Source organism: Pantherophis guttatus, chromosome 1 (assembly GCF_059756535.1).
Source record: "Pantherophis guttatus breed Tessera chromosome 1, ASM5975653v1, whole genome shotgun sequence".
NCBI lineage: Eukaryota > Metazoa > Chordata > Lepidosauria > Squamata > Colubridae > Pantherophis > Pantherophis guttatus.
In genome coordinates this window covers 45,170,126-45,191,841 of record NC_142063.1, presented here as the reverse complement: position 1 = coordinate 45,191,841, position 21,716 = coordinate 45,170,126, and the positions used below count along the sequence as shown (strand labels likewise).

The 21,716-nt window shown below is 38.1% G+C and overlaps 1 protein-coding gene across 1 annotated transcript in view; it reads right to left on the bottom strand.

Moving 5' to 3' along the window:
• PRIMA1 (proline rich membrane anchor 1) overlaps nucleotides 1–21,716 on the bottom strand; it is a 64,692-nt gene that overhangs the window by 24,870 nt on the left and 18,106 nt on the right. The window contains exon 3 of the mRNA XM_034418385.3: nucleotides 15,221–15,368. Within this exon, the coding sequence (XP_034274276.1) occupies nucleotides 15,221–15,368 (148 nt within the window). The remainder of the gene's footprint in view (nucleotides 1–15,220; nucleotides 15,369–21,716) is intronic.

Below are 21,716 nucleotides of genomic sequence, written 5' to 3'. Positions count from 1 at the left end.
TGTCACTCTTCTGAGACTGATCTGCTAAATGTGAACCATGAACCAGACTGGGAGATAACTAAAAGACAAGTAACAGAAGTTCTGAAACTAAATTTAATACAAGTTCTGAAAAAAAAACCCAACACAAGTTAATATAAGTTCTGAAAAAAAAAACCAACAATCTAAAGCATGCTTTTATTTGTTGAAAAATTCAGTCTAGGGAAATGCTTAAATATTTTTTAAGTATCTTGAGTCTACCAGTTTGGAAAATTTGATTTAATGCAACATCGTGACTGGAGAATGAGATACAGCTTTGATTTTTACTGTTGTCTCTATTGTTGCTTTCATTTTTATTTTTACAGTATTTTCCAAAAGGATTATAATTATGTTGGAAGCAACCTCAAAAATTGAGGTTAAGAAGTGACTCACACATAAACATTAAAATAAACAAAAGCACATTAATTCCATAGTCAATTTATGAAAAAGTTTCTCCTCCCTTTCTATGTAACTAAAGTTCTAGTCATCTTTTCACTTATTATTTAGAAATGCATTGGATAATTCTGAGGCTAAAAAACTGAAGGCAGTTAATGTGCTGAAACAAATACAGGTTGTTCAGTTTAAGAGACGGGCAATATTAAGTTGCCATCCTTCTCTTTCCTATTTGGATAACACTGACTTGTTCTGGTCTGGAATATGATAAATTCTTAGATTATTCTGTAGTTATAGCCACATTTATACAAAACCCTCTTATTAAAGACTTACTATGTATTTTGCAGCATACATGGAATATATGGAATATTGCAATTTTTGTCAACAATATGGTATGAAAGAATTGAAGTTAATTTTGCTACCTACTGCAATTGGTTCCATCAGTCTTTATCCTCCCTTACTGACACTATTTATATTTTTAATTATATATTGAATATAAACTTATATTTAATGTCAAATTTAGCCTAGATCAGATTTCATGCTGCCAACCCAAGTTACAGAAAATCGGACTATGTGATTGATTGTTCATTTAAAAGAATAAGAGGCATGTTTTCCCTTATTTCTGCTAACTATAAAATACCTTTCCCAGAAATGAGCCTTGATAGTACAGTGGTGTATGCACCCTGTTATTAACATAGCTGCCTGCAATTTACTGCTGGTTCGAATCTCTCCAAGGCTCAAGGTTGACTCAGCCTTCCATCCTTTCTAAGGTAAGTGAAATGAGGACCCAGTTTGTGGGGGCAATAAGCTGACTTTGTATAAATATACAAAAGTATGAAGGCTATTGCTTATCGCATTGTAAGCCGCCCTGAGTCTCCGGAGAAGGGCGGCATATAAATCAAATTAAAAAATAAATAAATATCCAGCAGGTATCTATCTATTCTTTTAATTTTTACACAGAAAATAACGGGAACAATTTAGTCAAGCTTTTTGGCAATCAATCATATGATGTTTCCATTATTATGGTTGGTCACAAGTGAACCAGATGTTTAGATTTGATTAGGACTTTTTATCTACCTATCCCAGGTCCTATCCAAGGACCTGGGATAGGCAGATGTTGTTGTTTGATGGTGTTAAAAGTATCCTTGCAGGATGTAACCTGTTTGAAGTTAAGCTGCCTTTTGTAATTGAGTAATGATTTTTTTCTCAATGTCAATGCTGTTCAAGAGGATACTCCAGATGCTTTGGACCTAGGCACCACTTACTATTGATACTACCCTTGCTTTCTTTTGTCATACCAATAGCACTTAGACTTATATATCATTTCATAGTTCTTTACAGCTCTCTCTAAGCCGTTTACAGAGACAGCCTATTGCCCCCAGAATCTGGGTCCTCATTTTACCCACCTCAGAATGATGGAAGGCTGAGTTAACCTTGAGTCTGGTGAAAATCAAACTGCTGATAGTTGGCAGAATTAGCCCGCAATACTGCATTCTAACCACTGTGCCACCACATCATACACATTTTACTGTTTGTCAGTCTTTGTAATTTATTATTTTCTCCAGTTCTTTTTCTTCCATTCCATTCTCTCCAGTAAGTGTCATATCCACTATCCAGACATATTTTTTTTGTCTTTCTTAGAAACAACTGTTAAGTCTGGGATATTATGTTGTAAGTTTACTGACTTCAAATTAGTGTTGACTCCTGGATGACTGCCTGAACTAGTCCCTGCAGTTTTACAGTAAGGCCCTTTGAAGGTTCAATATAAGAAAAGCACCCAAAAGCCTACAAGGGGAATTCTTTGTGCAGACTGCTGGGCATCATATATTTTCCAGGCAGCAGGACACTAGTCCTGATTGGGCTTGTGTGATTTTGTTTTCTACCAAACAATCTTTATTTAGCCAAGTTGACAATGAAGAGCAAATTTTGTTTCCATAATAGTCCCAAACAGAGAGGACTAGGCAGGCTGTTTCCTGAAAAATGTATTTTTGATTTTTCTTATGATTTATAAGGCTGCCTAATCATAAATGACTCAAGCAGCAAAAATAGGTTTAAAAAGATCCAAATGCTAAATAACAATAACTAAATAACAATAAAATTTCAGCTCTCCAAGGATTTTATTCTCCCTGCTGTGGTGATGAGGGATCTACCATTCTTCTTCCCTTCTTCAAACAAACCAGTTCTATAAGCAAACTTCCAAAACGAAAAGGATTGACTGGACAGAAATAATGGGACATTGTGATTTAAAACTCATTAAACGGGGAAAATCGGTACAACCTATGAATTACCATATAACTCCACAAGAAAAAAGGCCTCCATTTACTCTGATTTACATTTTTTGAGTAAATGTTTTGCTAAATGTTTAGCTTTACCACTTTGATGATTAAAGATTTCCTATAATAAGTCTATTTGCTGAATTTGAATATGACATAATTTTTCACATTTTAAAAAATGCTTGAAACAATTAAAGAACTCTGCCAGAACAGTCTGTACGGGCAGGGGACAATGAGGACAATGGCTTGGATCTTGCTTCTAAAGGGTTAGGCTCATGCCAATTAAGATCCATTTATTGTATAGCTGGACTGAGACAGTGCTTTATTCCTGCTGCCAGGAGAGTCTAAAGATTACTTTGGATGGAAATCAACAGCATCTGACTCATCAATACCTTTCTCCGAAAAATTTGAACAAAGCAAACAGGGTAACCATTTTTAAAATGGAAACATTTTAAATCAAAATGGAATAAGCATTGCAAAAGAAAACAACTCAAAGCAAGCTAACTGAGGTATTCAATGTAACTATTTAAACAGAGATTGAAAGAACAGAGACAATTTTTCATTCCACTCAATGAACATTTGAACAACCCCCCCCCCATGTATTTGATCTATCTATCCCATCCATCCACACACACCCCAACCTCCATGCATATGAGCCTTCCTTTCAGATAATCTGCACATATATTGCATTATTAACATTAAGCTTTGTGTTGGTGTACATTAGGAATTCACCACACACAGATGTTGGAAAGGGAGGCAGCAATGAACTCATGTTGAAAACTACCAAAGTTTGTGAAATCCATGGCATTTTTTAAAATGAGGAAATAATAAGGGTGGATACACATTGGTAGGCTATGTTGTAATATCCCATGGGATCAGTAAGTCAGAGTATAATAGATGCAATAAAAGTGTAAAAGGAAAACCCTTCTCCTAAGGTTTAGTAATTCATATATAGTGACATAGATCTTTATTATAAAACAAACACAATCAGAATAAAGTCTAGAAAATGTATAAAACTAAATGTGTTATATCTGGAAAATATTTTCAGAAAATTAATTATGTAGAAAGTTTCTATGGGGTTCTTCAATTCTGAGAATATCTTTACAGAAAAATCAATTATCAATTAAATTAAATATTTTCTGATTTTGAAAATTTTGGATCTAAATATACTAAATATTTCTGGAAGCAATTCTATCAATTAGAAAGACATGGAATGGAATGTCTAATAAAGATGTGACCCTTTTTCCCATTCCAAATTGACTATGAGGAAACTCTTTAAAAATTGGGAGAAAGATGGTGATATGGAAAATTTGGATGAAAGCAGAGATAATGATTTTAGACTAACTAATAGGTGAAGATAAATTTTTAACATATTCCATGTTAAGAGATAAATATTATCATCAGATACAGTATAACCCAATGGCAATATTTACTATTACATTTGTTAATAATATTATTTGGACCAGCAGTTTTTTCAGTTTCAGTTAATAACACAGATACTAGAGCAGCTTGTTAAATCCTTCAAAACTAAAAAAAAACTACTATTAGTTATTATAGATATTTGTTATCAATAAATCAATTTGACCTTCAGGTGTTAAGAAATAAGTGGAATAAAAAATTAGAGGTTCCTATATTGCTTAGACAATGGGAGGATATCTTAACCTCTATAGCAAAATATCAAAGGATCTCAAATTATGATTTATACAACAAAAACTAGTATTTAGTATTTATTGGATTTCCATTATATTTGTACAATAAAGGACAAAGGCGGCATTTCGTTGGAGATGCAATAAGGAAAATACTTATTTAAAATACATTTTGGGAGAGAAGAAGAGACAGAGAAGAGGAGGTCAACTTATTTTCCAAAGCCCCAGAGGACAGGACAATAAACAATGGATAGAAACTAATCGAGGAGAGAAGCAACCTGGAATTAAGGAGAAACTTCCCAACAGTGAGAAAAATTAACCAGTGGAACAGCTTGCCTTCAAGTTGTGGGAGCTTCATCATTGGATGTTTTTAAGAAGAGACTGGACAGCCACTTATCGGAAATGTTATAGGGTCTCCTGCTTGAGCAGGAGGTTGGACTAGAAGACCTCCAAGGTCCCTTCCAGTTCTATTCTGAATTGAATAGAAAGCAGTGATTTATATAAATAGGATTGTGTGACAAAAAGTAAAATTTCCAGAGGATATTCTTCTTCTGAATTATATATCAAGTACAATACATGGAACTTGACAATCAGACAATGTAAATTAAATTCTTTGTGCCATTACTATGACTAAAAGAGTAATATTGTAGTAGTGTTGGAAAGAAAAATGTATGACTCCATTTATTCAATGGATAGAAGATCTGATTACATTTGCCACCTATAAATTATTTATTTATTTATTCCATTTCTATAGCCGCCCACCTCAGTCAATGACTGGGTAGCTTATAATTCAAAGCCATGTAGTACAATTAAAACAATAAAAATGTTTTAAAACAATAGAAAGTATTTAATTGCATCTGAAAGCATACCAGTAACCCATGCAGCTCATGCAGTAATGATATTACATGTGCCGTGTATCTGGCACCATTTACTACCCGCGAGTTGCATTCTGTACCAGTTGAAGTTTTCAAATGCTTTTCAGGGGGAGCTCCGAGTAGAGCATCATGCAGTACTCTAAACAAGAGGTTATAAGGGCATGAGTCACTGTGAGCAGGGTCTCCTGGTTTAGGAATGGGTGCAACTGGTGCACCACCTGAAGGTGTGTAAAGGCTCTCCAAGACATGGCTGCTACCTGCTCTTCAAGCAGGACCTGCAAGTCTAGGGAGACTCGTAGATCGCGCATGTGTTTGTCCTAACCAGAAACAAAGATGGAAAAAGCTGGTCTCTGGAGGGTCCAAATATGCATAGCCACTCTGTCTTGCTAGGGATGAGTCAGAGCCTGTTTCAGCCCATCCAATCCCCAACAGCCTCCAGACACAGAGGTAGGACATCCATGACATGTATTACTTAAATATGGGACAGCACAGAAGTGTGTGGCAGCAGCCAAAAAAGCTAATACAATGCTTGGTTGCATAAACAGAGGCACGGAGTTGATATCATGTGACGTATTAGTACCACTTTATAAAACCTTAGTAAGACCACACCTGGATGATAGAATCCAGGTTTGGCCACATTATAAAAAAGATATTGAGACTTGGGAAAAAGTGCAGATTAGAGCACCTTTAAAGCGCTCCATGGCTTAGGGCCGGGGTATCTACGAAACCGCTTTCTGCCGCAAATAGCCTCCCATCGGCCAGTACGCTCGCACAGAGAGGGCCTCCTCAGGGTGCCGTCCACCAGACAATGTCGGCTGGCGATCCCCGGGGGAGAGCCTTCTCTGTGGTGGCACCCGCCCTCTGGAATGACCTCCCCCTAGAGGTACGCATGATACCAGACCTCCGGACTTTTCATCGGGCCCTGAAAACTCATTTATTTCACCTAGCCGGGCTGGCTTGATCCCATCCGTTTCGGTTTTAATTTGAAATTGGTTTTAATTGGGTTGTTTTAAATTGTGGGCCGAAATTATTTAATTATCTTTTAAATTGTTTTTTAAATTTTGTATGCTCTGTTTTATCTCGGCTGTTCACCACCCTGAGTCCTGCTGGAGAAGGGCGGTATACAAATCAAATCAAATCAATCAATCAATAAATAAACTAAGATGATTAAGGGTTTGGAGACTAAAACATATGAAGAATGGTTGCAGAAATTGGATATGGCTACTACAGAGAAAAGAAGTACTGGGGTGACATGATAGCAGTGTTTCAGTATTTGAGGGGCTGCCACAAAGAAGAGGGGGTCTACTTATTTTCCATAGCATCAGAAGGGAACACAAGAAACAATGGATGGAAACTAATCAAGAAGAGAAGCAACCTGGAGTTAAGGAGAAAAGTCCTAAGTGTGAGGAAGGACAATTAACCAGTGGAACAGCTTGTCTTCAGAGATTGTGGGTGCTTCATCACTGGAGCTTTTTAAGAACAGACTAGACAGCCACTTGTCTGAAATGGCATAGGGTCTCCTGCTTGAGCAGGGGTTGGATTAGAAAACCTCCAAGATACCTCCCAACTCTATTCTGCAACTAAGCCTCACTTAAGAGGCCTGGAGTACAGGTATAAAGCTGGGTGTCATCTACATACTGATGATATCTCTCCCACAAACCAACAAATCACCTCACTCAGTGGCTTCATGTAAATATTAATAGAAGAGGAGAGAGAACTAAAACCCTGAGGCATCATACACAGTAAGGGCCTGGGACTGGACCTCTCTCCCTCTATCAACATCAACTGGAACCGGCCTGGAGAAAGGAGGAAAATCAGCACAATACAGTACTACATACACCCAATTCCCAAAACTGGCCCAGAAGGATACCATGATCAATGGCATCAAACACCGCTGAAAGGGCAAGAAGAGCCAGGATGGATGCCACTCCTGCCAGAGGTTATCCATGAGTGCAATCAGTGCTGTTTCAGTCCCAAACCCAGGTCTGAACCCCCACTGAAAGGAGGCTAGATAATGTGCTTCATACAATGTTCTCTGAAGGGGCTGTGCAACCATTCTCTCCACCACTAGAAAGGGAAGATTGGAAATTGAATGAAAGTTTGTATAGACAAGTATAATGAAAAATGGGACTTATTTATACAGAATACAGTATGCTAAAAAGATAATATCACAAATGTATTAGAAATATATGCATACTTGAATAATATTTACATTAGGTAAGTATATATAAAATTGTAACTGTTGTTGTCTTTTCTTTATGGAAATTAGGTGGGATGAAACCCACAAATGGAATATACAGCTAGAGGGATTTAAGAAGAGGTGGAGTTGCACTATATACAAGAAATAACTACATTTCTACAGAAATAGAGCAGAACAATGATGAAAACCATCTTGAATGCATTTGGGTCAATATAAAAGGGGGAAAATGACAGTGCCATAGGGTATACTATAGGCCATCCAACCAAATAAGAGGAAATAGATGAACTTTTGCTAGTCAGTTAACTAAGGTACATAGGAAGCGCATCATAATAGCAACTGAGGACTTTTTAGCTATCCCAACATCAACTGGGAGACAAATTCTCCACCAAATGGAGGATCAGACAGGTTCCTGAAAAACCTAACAGACAACTTTCATCTCCCAAAAAGTAGAGAAGGGAACTAGGGAGTCAGCCATATTAGACTTCTTTATGGATGGAAACTAATCAAGGAGAGAAGGAACCTAAGGAGAAATTTCCTGGCAGTTAGAACAATTAATCAGTGGAACAACTTGCTTCCAGAAGTTGTGAATGTTCCAACACTGGAAGTTTTTAAGATGATGTTGAACAACTATTTGTCTGAAATGATATAGGGCTGATGATACTGGAACCCAAGAAGAGAGCTGGCAAAAGGAAGAATATTTTGCAAAAATCCCAAGGAAGCAAGGTGAGTTGTAATATTTGCACCTGGTTCACAAACTACACCAGCTGCTAAAACTATTCCCCATCTTACGTTCTTTTTATCTCTACTGCATTTTTAAATCTTGCTTTGTTTTATTATGAGCTGCTTAAATCAGTTTGAAGATGAGTGGCGCCTAAATCAAATAAACTAAATAGCATTGAATTGAATTGAGTTGAACTGAATTAGGTCAACCCTTCATCCATCAAAGTTACTACTCTTGGGCCTTTATAAAATGGGCCTTTTCGGATGGTTGACAAGTTAAGCTTTCTTTTAGATCATCTGCACAAATTTCAGGGTAAGCACACCAAACAGTACGCTTTGTACTGGAACAGTTGCCAAAGGCCTTTTTAAAAAAACATTGGCACTTCTTCAACTGAAGACTTTGAATTCTAAATTCTAAAGACAAAGATGAATTCCTTCAGAAAAAAACGTAAACAGGAAAAAATAGTTCAATTATAGTTTATAAACGAAGAATCCTAGCCAATGATCTAATTCCTTTTGGACCTCATTAATTAACCAAAAAACCGTAACAGGCCTTTGCAGAATTCATTGTGCTATTGAGAATGAAAATATTATACAGAAAAGGCATCCCAGAATTAAGTTATTGCTTTGTCTCCATTTACACATTAGTAATTTTGTTTAACTTGTTAAGTTCTATAGATGTTATTGCATATACCTGTGATGCAGGGGTGGGTTCTACTTACCTTTACTACCGGTTTGCAATGGGGCCACACGCACACTCTTCTACGGAAGCACAGAAGCATTTTGATGACATTGGGGTCGGTGGGCGGAGCCTCCTGCTGGTTTTATAGAACCGATTCTATAGAACCAGTGTGAACCGGGAGCAACCCACCACTGCTGTGATGGTGAACCTATGGCAGGTGGCACGCGAAGCCATTTCTGAGGGCACACCAGCTATCACCCTAGATCAGCTTCACCGCATATGCGTATGTGCCTCGTGCTGGCCAGCTGATTTTTGGGTCTTTGCCACATATGTGGGAGACGCACACGCATGCCCATGCCGCCCCGCCCCCCCAGGAGCCTCCACACGGCCCGTTTTGGATGCCAGGTAAGTACAGGGCTCACGCGGAAGCCTCCAGAGGGCCGGGGAAGACCGTTTTTGCCCTCGTGGAGGCTCCAGGAAAGCCACTGGAGCCTCCGGAGCCTGTGGAGGGCGAAAAACGGGCCTATCACAAGTCTGGAAACAGGCAGTCTCTGAACTCTGTAGGCTTCAGGGAGGCCTGCTAGGCCCAAAACAGGGTATGGTGGAGTCGTGCGCATACGCGGGGGGTGGGGAGTGTGGGGGGATTGTGCATGCATGCGCATGGGGCAGGGCGTGCGTGGGCGGCATTGCATTATGGGTGTGGGCACGCGCACACGCTTTTGCACCAAAGGAAAAAAAATACTTTAAAAAAAGTATTCTTACAGTATATTTAAAATAACCACTGGTAGCTCCTTTAAGCTGAAGTTGAAACCACAAGCTGCTTTTGAATTTCCCAATGTCCAAAAGAGAAGTGTGCAGATAATATGCAAGTTGTAACCAAATTTAGACTCTAGGTAAAGGTCAAAACCCAGGACTTTTCTATAGTTTTCTTAAATGTATTAAAGAGACAAAAAAGAATCCTAAAAAAAAGAGAAAGAAAGTATATATAAGTAAAAGGAAGAAAAAAATATCAAAGATCTTGACAATTTCTCAAAAAGGAAGGCATATTGGTTTCATCTCTCTTCTTATACTGAAAATTACAAGACAGTTTCAAACATTACTACTTGGAAAAAATGCACTGTGTTAAAAATAAATGGTAGAGCTGGCAGGATGCCCAGACTCTCTGCCTTGAGGATAACCAAAATATAAACAAAAAAGAGTACAGGGGAAAAAAAAATCCAGATGTAGAGACTTTTAAATGGAGGCTTTTACTACAGAACCGCAGGCAAAGTCAAACATCTCCCACAGCAAATTCCACGGAATGAAACACAATCAGACTCGTTCACCAACAGATTTTAAAGATAGGATAAAAGCTCAGAGTTGGTTTTGGTGAGATCGGCAGTTATATAAATTAGTTAAATAAATATTAACATCCCTCCATCTGTTATTTCCTCCTTTGTTTTGTTTTTATACTTTTTTTTCAATGTCTCTATAATTAATACTGATAGGGGTTTGCATATATTTATTCATTGTTTTAGCTTTATTGTACATTGCCCAGAGTCACTTTTGTTGAAAGGGACAGCTATATAAATTAAATAAATAAAATAAACACGGTCAAATCTGTGAATCTGATATTTATTATTAACACAAAATGTGACTGGAAAATGCATGATGTATTCATCTGCCAAGACTTTGAGCCTTTGTTTCTGGTTTTTCTGAAATTTGTTTAGTAAAATCAGGATAATTTGATATTTCACTTTAGTTAGAACCCCATTTCTAATATAACTTTACTGATTCCTGGCAAAATATACGTAAAATCTTATCTGTTGTGATAGGAGGAAGGAATTGTACAATAATAATATTGAAACTAATTCTGATCATTTTCTTGTTGAAAGAATTTTAACACTGTTTACTTATTTATTTTAAAGTCCACTAAAACTCCACTCATTTAGTTTCTTCATCAAATATTCTATATTAGTTTTGGGGAGTCTTACAAAAACGGAACTAAATCATCAGCAAATGCTCTCAATTTATCTAAACTTCCTTTTTTATATTTATACCTGTTATTTTTTCATCTTGCCTAATATCCCTATTCAAAACTTCCAACACCATATAAATGGCAGAGGAGATAAGGGGCATCCTTGTCTCATATCCTTTTGAATTTCACATGGTTTAGTTAAATCTCCATTAATAATCATCTTTGCTTGCTTTGACCCGTGAATAAATTTCTCTCCAAATCCTTATCTTCCAAATCTTTAAACACAAAAACCCAATTTAAATTGTCAAGGGCCTTCTCTGCATCCAAAAATATTAAAGCTGCCTGTTTCTCATTATATTGTAAGCATTCAATAATGTTCAAAACAGTTCTCACATTGTCTCTTGCCTGTTTTTTGATAAAAAGGAAGATTAATCTTCATGAATGTATGTCTGTAAAACCTTTTTCAATCCCTCTGCCAAAATTGCAGCAAAAAGTTTATATTCATTATTTAATAATGACATTAATCTATGGTTTTTATCTTGACATCTTGCCCCTTTCTTTGGTAATAATGCAAGATTAGCTTCTTGCCAGTTCTGAAGCATCTTTGCTCCCTGTAATACTCCATTCATTATATCCTTTAGTGGCTGAAGAAGTTAATCCTCAAAGCATTTATAATATTGCCTTGTAAGGCCACCTGGACCTGGATCTTTACCTGGTTTCATTTTTTTAATTTTTTGATATTTTGAAAGTAGTTACTAGATAGTTTATAAGTTGTCTCTGAGCTTGTGAAAGTGTAGGTAAGTGTTGTCTTTGCAGATATTCGTCTATTTTATGCATGTTGAGTTCCTGTTTCTTGTATAGATTAGAGTAAAAGTTGTAAAAGGATTTTTTAAATAAGATCATTGTCTTTATTACATTGTCACCTTCATGAATTTTCTCAATCATTTTCTTTTCTCTTTCCTTTCTTTATTTATATGCCAGCCGCCTTCCTGGTTTAATTGCAAATTCAAAATATATTTGTTTCACTTAATTCAATTTAGTTTCTATTTCTGGAACTGTTAACACAGACAATTGTTGATGTAACAATTTAATCTGATGTACATTTTTAGAGTCCATAGGTGTCTTTTGAAATTGAATTTCTTTGTTTCTAATTTCATCCAAGATCTTTTGCATCTTTTCCTGGGATTTCTTCTTCTCTAGACAATTATATTGTATAAAATAGTCTCTCTTAACTGCTTTACTAGCATTCCAAACAATCACTAAATTTGTCCCTTTGGCTGGGTTATCAAAGTATTTATTTAATTTCTTTTTATGGTCCTTTACAATCATCTGTATTTTGTAACACAAGAATATTATGATTGAGTTGTATAATTGTTTCCTGGGCATTCATTCTTCATAGTGAGACTTTTTTCTTGCACCTGTTTTAAATCACATTTAAACTCTGCCAGATCTTACTGGATTGGCTTCAAGACTTATACCTGAGCCAGAATCTCTTAACAAATTGGTAGAAGAATCCTCCTTCATCATCATTCCCAGCCTGGCAGATAATGATACAGCTGAAATTAAGCTAACTGGAATGTTTGGGTCTAATTGCCATTCCTGTTCCTTGTTAAAGGCAAAATAGGTTTTATTTATCCAGATCAAAGTCTTTGTCCATACAGTCTGATAATTCAAAGTCTGAAAAACGTTTATCAGGAAAGGAATGAGAGATGTACACTGACAGTGGCATCTCAAACCTTTCTTTGAAATACCACACTACCTATGCACAGGGGTAATTATATACAGAAGAAAATAAGAAAATCTTCTGTGTTCAGAAAATATATTTACTAGCCCAGAGAAAAGTTAAATAACTTTTAAAGTTATTTAAAAGGAATAATAAAGGAAATGGGGATCACTGGATGCAAACTTGCCCCAAAACAGAAGAAGATAACAAAGGATGCAAGAAGAAAATTGCTTTACAGTTTAATTGAGAAATTGAGGGAGGCAGTGCATTTGAATTCAGCAAAACAAATTCTAATAAGAAATAACTGTGAGAAAAAGTCAATGTTTTAGATGCCTGAAATTATATTAATGTTGCTTCCTCTGACATAAAACACAAATATGTACTGTGGTATTTTGTAAACATAAGACACAGTTCTATACCTGTGACAATTGTATGCAGAAGCAAATGCAGCAATCGTTGACAATAATATTTCCTTTCTTACCATGTTAATCTGACACCAAAAAGAGGACAACCATTTTCCATAGCAGGAAAGATAATTCCCACTTTCATCTGTGTTGGAACACCATCCAATTACATATGCAAATAAATTTTGGTTTAGTTGTTTTGCACTGCAGTCTCCCTTTGGAACCCTTTTTGTTGAAGCATAGCCACTTTGAGTGGAACAAATAAAATATTATCCTGGGAGGATAAGATTGTCTCCCACTGAATTCTCAATGTTGTTATTTTGGTATTAGAATTATGTACATCTATTCACCTGTACAGTGACTATTGGAACGAGCAAGCTAGAAACTCAGGTTTCTAAAGACTTCAAACACTTTTTATTTTATATCTGTGTATAATTTAAATATTTAGATTTTTCAATTATGACAACTGATTATCTTGTAGATAAGAAAAAATACGTAACCAATATTTTAAATAAGATGTTTATTGGAATCCCACAGTAAAATATTGCTGTCTCCAATATAATTCTGCATGTCAGTTAAGATCTGGGAAAGGAAAGGCATTTTTCTGTGGGATCCTGGCTGTAGAATTCTCTCTTATGCTCTCACACAATTCTTAAAAATTTGAAGTTGAAACAAACCCTTCTAAAATTCAATGACTTTGTAGTAATTAATATATAGATGATATCATGGTATACTATCAGAATATACTTTTACTGGCTAAACTAGCAAAAGGAGCAAATTATGTCTCAAGCTGAAAATAAGTAATGATATCATTACATTTAGACATGGGGCAGAGATCCAGGGTCTTGCAAGAGACTAAATGAGCCCCAGAGGCAGGCAAAAAAAAAAAAAAGTATTGAAGAAAGGGCTGAATTAGCCACATATTTTAAAAACTCTCCCAAACGTGAATGACAATCATCTGAACCATTCCAGAGGTTTCCTGGAATAAAATGGGCCTTTTTGCTTGTTTTTAAAATACCTATTCAGCGTTCCTGAGGCTAATACGTAACTGCATATTACATTAGCTATTAATTTAGAATTAACCTAGGAAGATAAAACTATTTACACAAAACTAAGATTAATGAGTCGTCTCATACCATAAGACTTGGATAGAAATTCCCAAATACTTTCCTTATTATTCTCCTTTACCATAGAATAGGGGTGTCAAACTTATGCTGTCATGGCAGTGTCACGTGACATATCGGGACTTTCCCCCCCCCTTTGCTAAACCAGGCATGGGTGTGGCCACATGATGCATCCGGCCCGCGGGCCAGGAGTTTGACAGCCTTGCCATAGAAGGACTCTGAGCAACTTCCATTCCCCTCTTACAGTATCAAAGATAAATATCAGAATAAACAGCATGTAATTATAAAACCTTCAGCAGTGAGGAAAATTAAGCATCAAGCAAGCATGCAAACAAAAAAAAGTTACATATAATAGTTCCACTCCAGGGCTCTCTTAAGAAGCCATATGTTAATGGGAGTTTGTCTATCTTGGGAACTATTCTGTTCCACGAGGTGATTAAAATTGAAAAAGCTGTATTATTCCATGGCCCCTGGAGATGACAATGCCTAAGAGAAGAGAACCAGAGACAGCCTACTCTTTCTAATCCTACCACATGGAGAAAAACCACAGGGAGATTTTGGTCCTGTGGATATCCAGACTCTTGAAACATGAGAACTAGCATTTTCAATCACGTCCAACTAATATCAAGTGGGGCTCTTAAAGTAGAAAGATTATATAAGGGGACTTTGATACTTCCATCACTATTTGAGAAGTTGTACTCTATACCAGGGTTCTCCAATCTTGGCCACTTTTAGACTTGTGATATATCATGATATATACCTGGGCATCATTCACATGCTGATAATGTAAATACAAGTCATCCAGGGCTGAAATTTGACTTGAAAGGGTTTAGATAATCTATTTCCTCCAGGAGATGAAGGCAGATGCATTCACACACAAAGCTATGCGTAACATTAAGTTTGACAGAATGTAAATTGGGGAAATTATAAACTTATCTACATACTAGATCATGGCACCCTCGTTGCATAGCATTCTTGCCATATGGCATTATTCAAGGATTTGCATGTTAACTTGCATGTTTAAGGAAACAGCCTTAAACAATCAACATTTGTCTGAGCCATGACTATTTTCCCATTCTGCATTAGAAAAATATTACTACCTACCCATTAAATAAATATTGCCTTCTTTCCAATCAGTATTTAATAATCTTTCAGATGCTCCTAGGCTTTTCTGAATATAAAAAGAAACAGTGGTAACCTCTACTTACGTGAAACCCCAAGCAACCTTGGTGGTGGCGGTGGAGGTGGCGGTGGTGGTAATGGAGGTGGTCTGCATTGGCAGATATGCTGGCAATTATCTGTAGCTTTCTCTACTAGAGGCTTAGCGCATGACTTCTGGAGTTCGCCCTGAGTAATCTGCAAAGAATGAACAAGCATTCAACTGATTATTTATTTATTTATTTATTTATTTTTCAAATTTCTATACCGCCCTTCTCCTTTCGGACTCAGGGCGGTGAACAGCCAAGATAAAACATTTATACACAAAAGTTAAAATAGATTTAAAATAATTAAATAAATTTGGCCCGTAATTTAAAACATTTCAATTAAAATCCATATCAAATTTTAAAACCAACCATAAAATCAGGACAGCCCGGCTAACTGAAAAAAATAGGTTTTTACGGCCCGACGAAAAGTCCGGAGGTTGGGGATCACTCGTATCTCTGGGGGTAGATTGCTCCAGAGGGTAGGTGCCACCACAGAGAAGGCTCTCCCCCTGGGGGTCGCCAGCTGACATTGTCTGGCCGACGGCACCCTGAGGAGGCCCTCTCTGTGGGAGCGAACTGGCCGGTGGGAGGCTATTGGTGGCAGAAGGCGGTCCCGTAAGTACCCCGGCCCTAAGCCATGGAGCACTTTAAAGGTGATCACCAACACCTTGAAGCGCACCCGGAAGTCCACTGGAAGCCAATGCAGCTCGCGCAGGAGAGGAGTCACATGGGAACGCCCCGTCACTACCATAATCCCCCGCGCGGCCGCATTCTGCACCAGTTGGAGCCTCCGGGTGTACCCCAAGGGGAGCCCCATGTAGAGAGCGTTACAATAGTCCAGACAAGAAGTGACGAGTGCTTGAGTGACTGTGCATAGGGAGTCCTGATCCAGAAATGGGCACAACTGGCGTATCAGGTGAACCTGATAAAAAGCCCCCCTGGCCACGGCTGTCATATGCTCTTCTAAAGACAGCCGTGCATCCAGGAGGACGCCCAAGTTGCGGGCCCTTTCCCTGGGGGCCAATGATTCACCCCCAATAACCAGCGATGGTGCCGGCTGGCTATACTAGGACGCCGGCAGCCACAGCCACTCGGTCTTGGAAGGATTGAGTCGAAGCCTGTTTCTCCCAATCCAGACCCACACAGCCTCCAGGCACTGGGACATCACTTCCAAGGCATCGTTGGGATGGTCTGGGGTGGAGATGTACAGCTGAGTATCATCAGAGTACTGATGGAACTCCACCCCAAAACCACGGATGATCTCACCCAGCGGCTTCACATAAATGTTGAACAGGAGGGGTGAGAGGACCGAACCTTGTGGCACCCCACAAACAAGGTGCCTTGGGGTCGACCGCTGCCCCCGTCAACACAGATTGCAACCAGTCGGAGAGATAGGAGGAGAACCACTGCAAAACGGTGCCCCCCACTCCCAGTCCCTCCAGCCGGCGCAACATGATACCATGGTCGATGGTATCAAAAGCCGCTGAGAGATCTAACAGGACCAGGATAGAGGAGTAACCCCTATCCCGAGCCCTCCAGAGGTCATCCACCAACGCGACCAATGCAGTTTCCGTGCTGTACCCAGGTCTGAAGCCAGACTGGAGCGGATCCAAATTATCTCTCTTCAATATTTGAACAATCAACTCCATGTCTAATAAGCTCAGTTAGCAATTCATTTTTCATTTTGGTATACATGGCGCCTTCAAACACGGTATGTGAAACTTCTTTTAAATTCAAATAGTAGTTTCCTGTTTGTGGGGAAACAGAATACAGCATCCTTTTCATTTCTTTCTAAACTCTTCATTGTGTTCTCTACTGTCTCTCTTTCAGTGGTGAAATCTGAACCGGTTTGCCACCGGTTCACTGGCTGCGCATGCACGCTGCATGCCAAGCATGTGCATGTGCAGTGTGCACCAAATGTGTCCTATGCGCGCATGCACAGTACACACCAAAAGGAGGCTTAGGAAGGTAAGTAGACGGGGGGAGGGAATCAGCTGTGGCGTGTGAGCTTGGGAACCTTTTTAAAAGCATTTTTAACTATCGGTTCCGAAGAACTGGTAGTAAAAAATGCTTTTAAAAAGTTTTTTAAAAAGATTTCCAAGCTTGCATGCCACAGCTGTGATTGTCGGAACCTTTGTTTTTTACCTTTTTAAAGCATTTTTTACTACCGGTTCTGGAGAACTGGTAGTAAAAAATGCTTAAAAAGTTAAAAAAAAAAAGTTCCGAAGATCAGCTGAGCGATGCGCGATCGTCGGAACTTTTTTTAAAAAACTTTTTAAGCATTTTTTTACTACTGGTTCTCCAGAACCAGTAGTTAAAAATGCTTTAACAAGTTAAAAAAAAAAAGTTCTGACGATTGTGCATCGCTCAGTTGATCTTTGGAACTTTTTAAAAAACTTTTTTTACTACCGGTTTGGCGAACCAGTAGCATTTTTTACTACTGGTTCGGATGAACCGGCCCGAACCGGTAGCATTTTATCCCTGCTCTCTTTGCTGTTTTACTTTCTAAAACACAAGAAATGAATTTGTAACTGAATAAATGGAGAGCATAGTCCTCTGATCTGAATCAGAATGGGGTTTATGGTGCGAAATGCATCCCCAGTCAGGGTCAAGCTTCTTGCATTTGCCACTGGGGGAAAAAAAGAGTTACTTTCTGCATGGCTTCATATTCCCAGTTTGGCCATATATCTTCTGTTGCCTTACTTTTTTGCTCTAAAATAGTTTCCCCCCCCAATTTTCTTTTACGGCTAGTCCTTGATTTACGACCACAATTGAGCCCAAAATTTCTTTTGCTAAGCAATCGCCCCATTTTACAACATATCTTGCCACAATTGTTAAGCGAATCACTGCAATAAAATTAGTAACATGGTTGTTAAGTGAATCTGGCTTCCCCACTGACTTTGTTTGTCAGGTGGTCATAAAAGGTGATCACATGACCTTGGGATGCTGCAACAGTTGTGTGAAAAAACGGTCATAAGTCATTTTTTTAAAGTTCCACTGTAATATCAGTCACTAAACAGATGGTCATTAAGTTGAGGGCCATCAGTATGTCTTTTTATTCTCAGGTTTGCCGTTCTAAAATCTGATAATATCTACTATCTTTGAATCTTTCTTTAAAGACCATTATGTTTTTATTTAATTCCATATCCCTCATCCTGAAGTACAGCCAAAGCATTTGTGAACACTCGTTGGATCCAAATGCAATGCAAGTCTATGCTTTATATAAACAGCTAATAAGAACAACCCCAAAAGAAGAACCTAAGAGCATTATCTTGACCAAAGATTGAAATAACAGCATGAAAAAGGGAGGAAGGGAACTGTCTAGAGTACAATGAATTCTTCCATGCAGGGAATACTTCCCTGATCAGGAATCAGGGAATTGAACTGTCATGGTCTCTTGTGAGATATAGAATGTTGAACCATGTTCAATAGTCACAGATTCATACAATTCATAAAATCGTGGCACTGGATTAGGTCATTAGGCATCAAATCTAATCTTCTGATATAAGGAGTAATTCAAATTAAAAATTTTCAGACCATTGACTTGACTCATCCAGTGAAGTGTGTATTATTTTTGATCCGGAAGTTACTGAAATGTGTATGGAAGTTGTGAGAGTTCTAGGCTATGCACATATTATAAGAATGTTGAAAGCATTATAGTGGCTTTCTATTAGCTATTAAACAAGTAGTCCTGCTTATGGTATATACGATTCTAAACAACCAACACCAGGATAGCTGACATATGACCTACCCTGATATACACAGGTAGTCACTCCAATTGGAATCAGGATTATCACTGGTCAGCAATGCAATTGTAAAGCACAATGCCATGTGATTGCATTGCTTACTGACACCAATCCTGGCAGTTCTGATTGCTATTGTAACCCCAAAATATGGGAAGAGTTGGGAGTGCCAGGTAAGAACCACAGGGATGCTGCTGCCAGGAGGGTGGGCAGGCATTGGGAAGGCTGGTGCAGGCCATGTGCAAGTCAAGGAGGCTCTGGAAAGGCCAGCGCAGGCCATATGCAGCCATGGCATTCAATAAAGTGGTGGGACTTACCAGAGCAACTTGCAATATTTCCTGCTGGCTTCTCATTGACTTTGGTTGTGAGAAGCTGACAGGAAGGTCGCAAATGATCATCTGACCATGGCTCCCTGCAATGTCATAATCACAAGCTACACACTCAAGTGCCTGGACTGCAACGACAGAGGTGCCACAATGGCCAGAACTGGCCATATGTCCATTTTTTCGCCAGTGCTTTTGAAACGATTTCTGTGTCAAGGTTTTGACTGATGAACCCAACCAAGTCAGCGCTCTGAGACGATCAGATCATTTCGGCATGCATGAAAGCAATTCTTAGAGAAATCTGATTGTCTTGGAGTACTGACTTGATTGGGTTCGTCAGTCGGAACCTTGACATTCTGAATAAATGAATGTGAGTTGAGGACTCACTACACGTAGCCCTAGACTTATGACCACAATTGAGCTCAACATTTCTGTTGCTAAGCGTTAAGCGTTCTGTTTCCATTTGTTAAGTGGATTTTGCCCCATTTTATGACCTTTCTTGCCATAGTTGTTAAGTGAATCACTTCAGTTGTTAAGTTAGTGACACAGTTGTTAAATGAATCGGGATTTTCCATTGACTTTGCTTGTCAGAAGGTCTCAAAAGGTGATCCCATGACCCTGGAAAACTGCAATCATCACAAATATGAGTCAGTTGCCAAGGGTCTGAATTTTGATCACTGACCTTGGATCTGCTGCAATGGTCTTAAGTCACTTTTTTCAATGCCGTTGTAACTTTGAATGGTCATTAAATGAACTGTTGTAAGTCGAGGGCTACCTGTATACCTAAATAATACATAATCAATACATAATCAATAAACTAACCCTTGAATTTTTAACAAAAATATCATGAAAAATGAACCACCCACAGATAAATTGATATATTTTTCATGGTAGTTTGGTTAAAAATTGGAGGGTCTGCTTATTCACAGATGGGCTTATCCACAAGTATGTAGGGATATATGGGTACCTTTACTATATAGAGAGATAGATAGACAGACAGATAGACATACACATACATACATACATACATACATACACATATAAAAATAACTAGCAAGTAAGCCTATCTGTGGATATGCCAAAACCATCTTTTGGGATGTATTTTGGCACCTAAAATTCTTGGCTTATCTACAAGTATATACAATAAGTTTAAAAAAATACATTTTAATGTACATAAAAATTAACTGCAGGTCCTATTTTAAAGACAGAAGAGTTGCTTCTTAGTCAGCACTATTTCTCCTAAACAATGTTTGGTGTAGCACATTCATATATCACCTAAAAAGAAATGAAAAATGCTTTCCCCATACTATATGTTTTCACTAATAAATTAACCAAAATTCCCACCATGAATCAACTGACATTTTGTAAGTCAGATGACAAATTTATGGCAGAACTCCAGAATCTATTCCTATACAGCCTTAATTTTATATTGCTTGTTTGTACGTACTGTATATATTTGCATATATAAATAATATATTCACAAGACGTACAGCTGATTAGTGTTGATTTCATTGCTGGTAGGTTTATTTACCCTTTCTAGGTACGGAGCCCTCTCCAAACTCACAGCCAAAACACATTAGAAGGATACCACTCTGAGAAGGCTGTTGTCAATCATCACTCTTGGGAAAAGGCAATGACAACACAAAGAGAACCACAATGGGTATACAACTTTCAGCCTTGCTTCCTGGAAGTGAGGCAAGAAGCATGATGCACATTCATAAAATCTCTGAAAACGGATCTTAATTGCATTGCAGGGAGTAAAACTCATTAAATTGAAATAAAATACTTTTGAATCAACGTGTCTAGGATTATGTGAGGATCATTACAATCAATATCTAAAGTAGTTTATGAAAATCTGCTAAAGTTTATGTTTTGCCAAATACTATGATTAGCATGTTACTAAACTGAAGTGTGAAACTAATGCATGACTCAATAGGAAATTAGACACATACATACAAATCCACTCCATTTAGACCAGAGGTCTTCAAACTTGACAGCTTTAAGACTTGTGGACTTCAACTCCCAGAATTCTTCAGCCAGCTATGCTATGCTGGAGAATTCTGGGAGTTGAAGTCCACAGGTCTTAAAGCTGCCAAGTTTGAAGACCCCTGATTTAGACCAAAATCAGAAAACATGAAAAATGATATTAGCAATTATTTTCATGGTTATTTTATTTAGCTCATTATATGATTACTAACCCCTTCAGGGATCACTGCCTTGTCGCGGCAAAGGGGCTTGTGCAGTGCAATGAAGCTATGAACTATGCCGTGCAGGGCCACCCAAGAGAGACAGGTTATAGCAGAGAGCTCTGACAAAACGTGATCCACTGGAGAAGGAAATGGCAACCCACTTCGGTATCTTTGCCATGAAAACCCCATGGACAGTACCAAAAGGCAAAAAGATATGACGTTGGAAGATGAGCCTCTCAGGTCA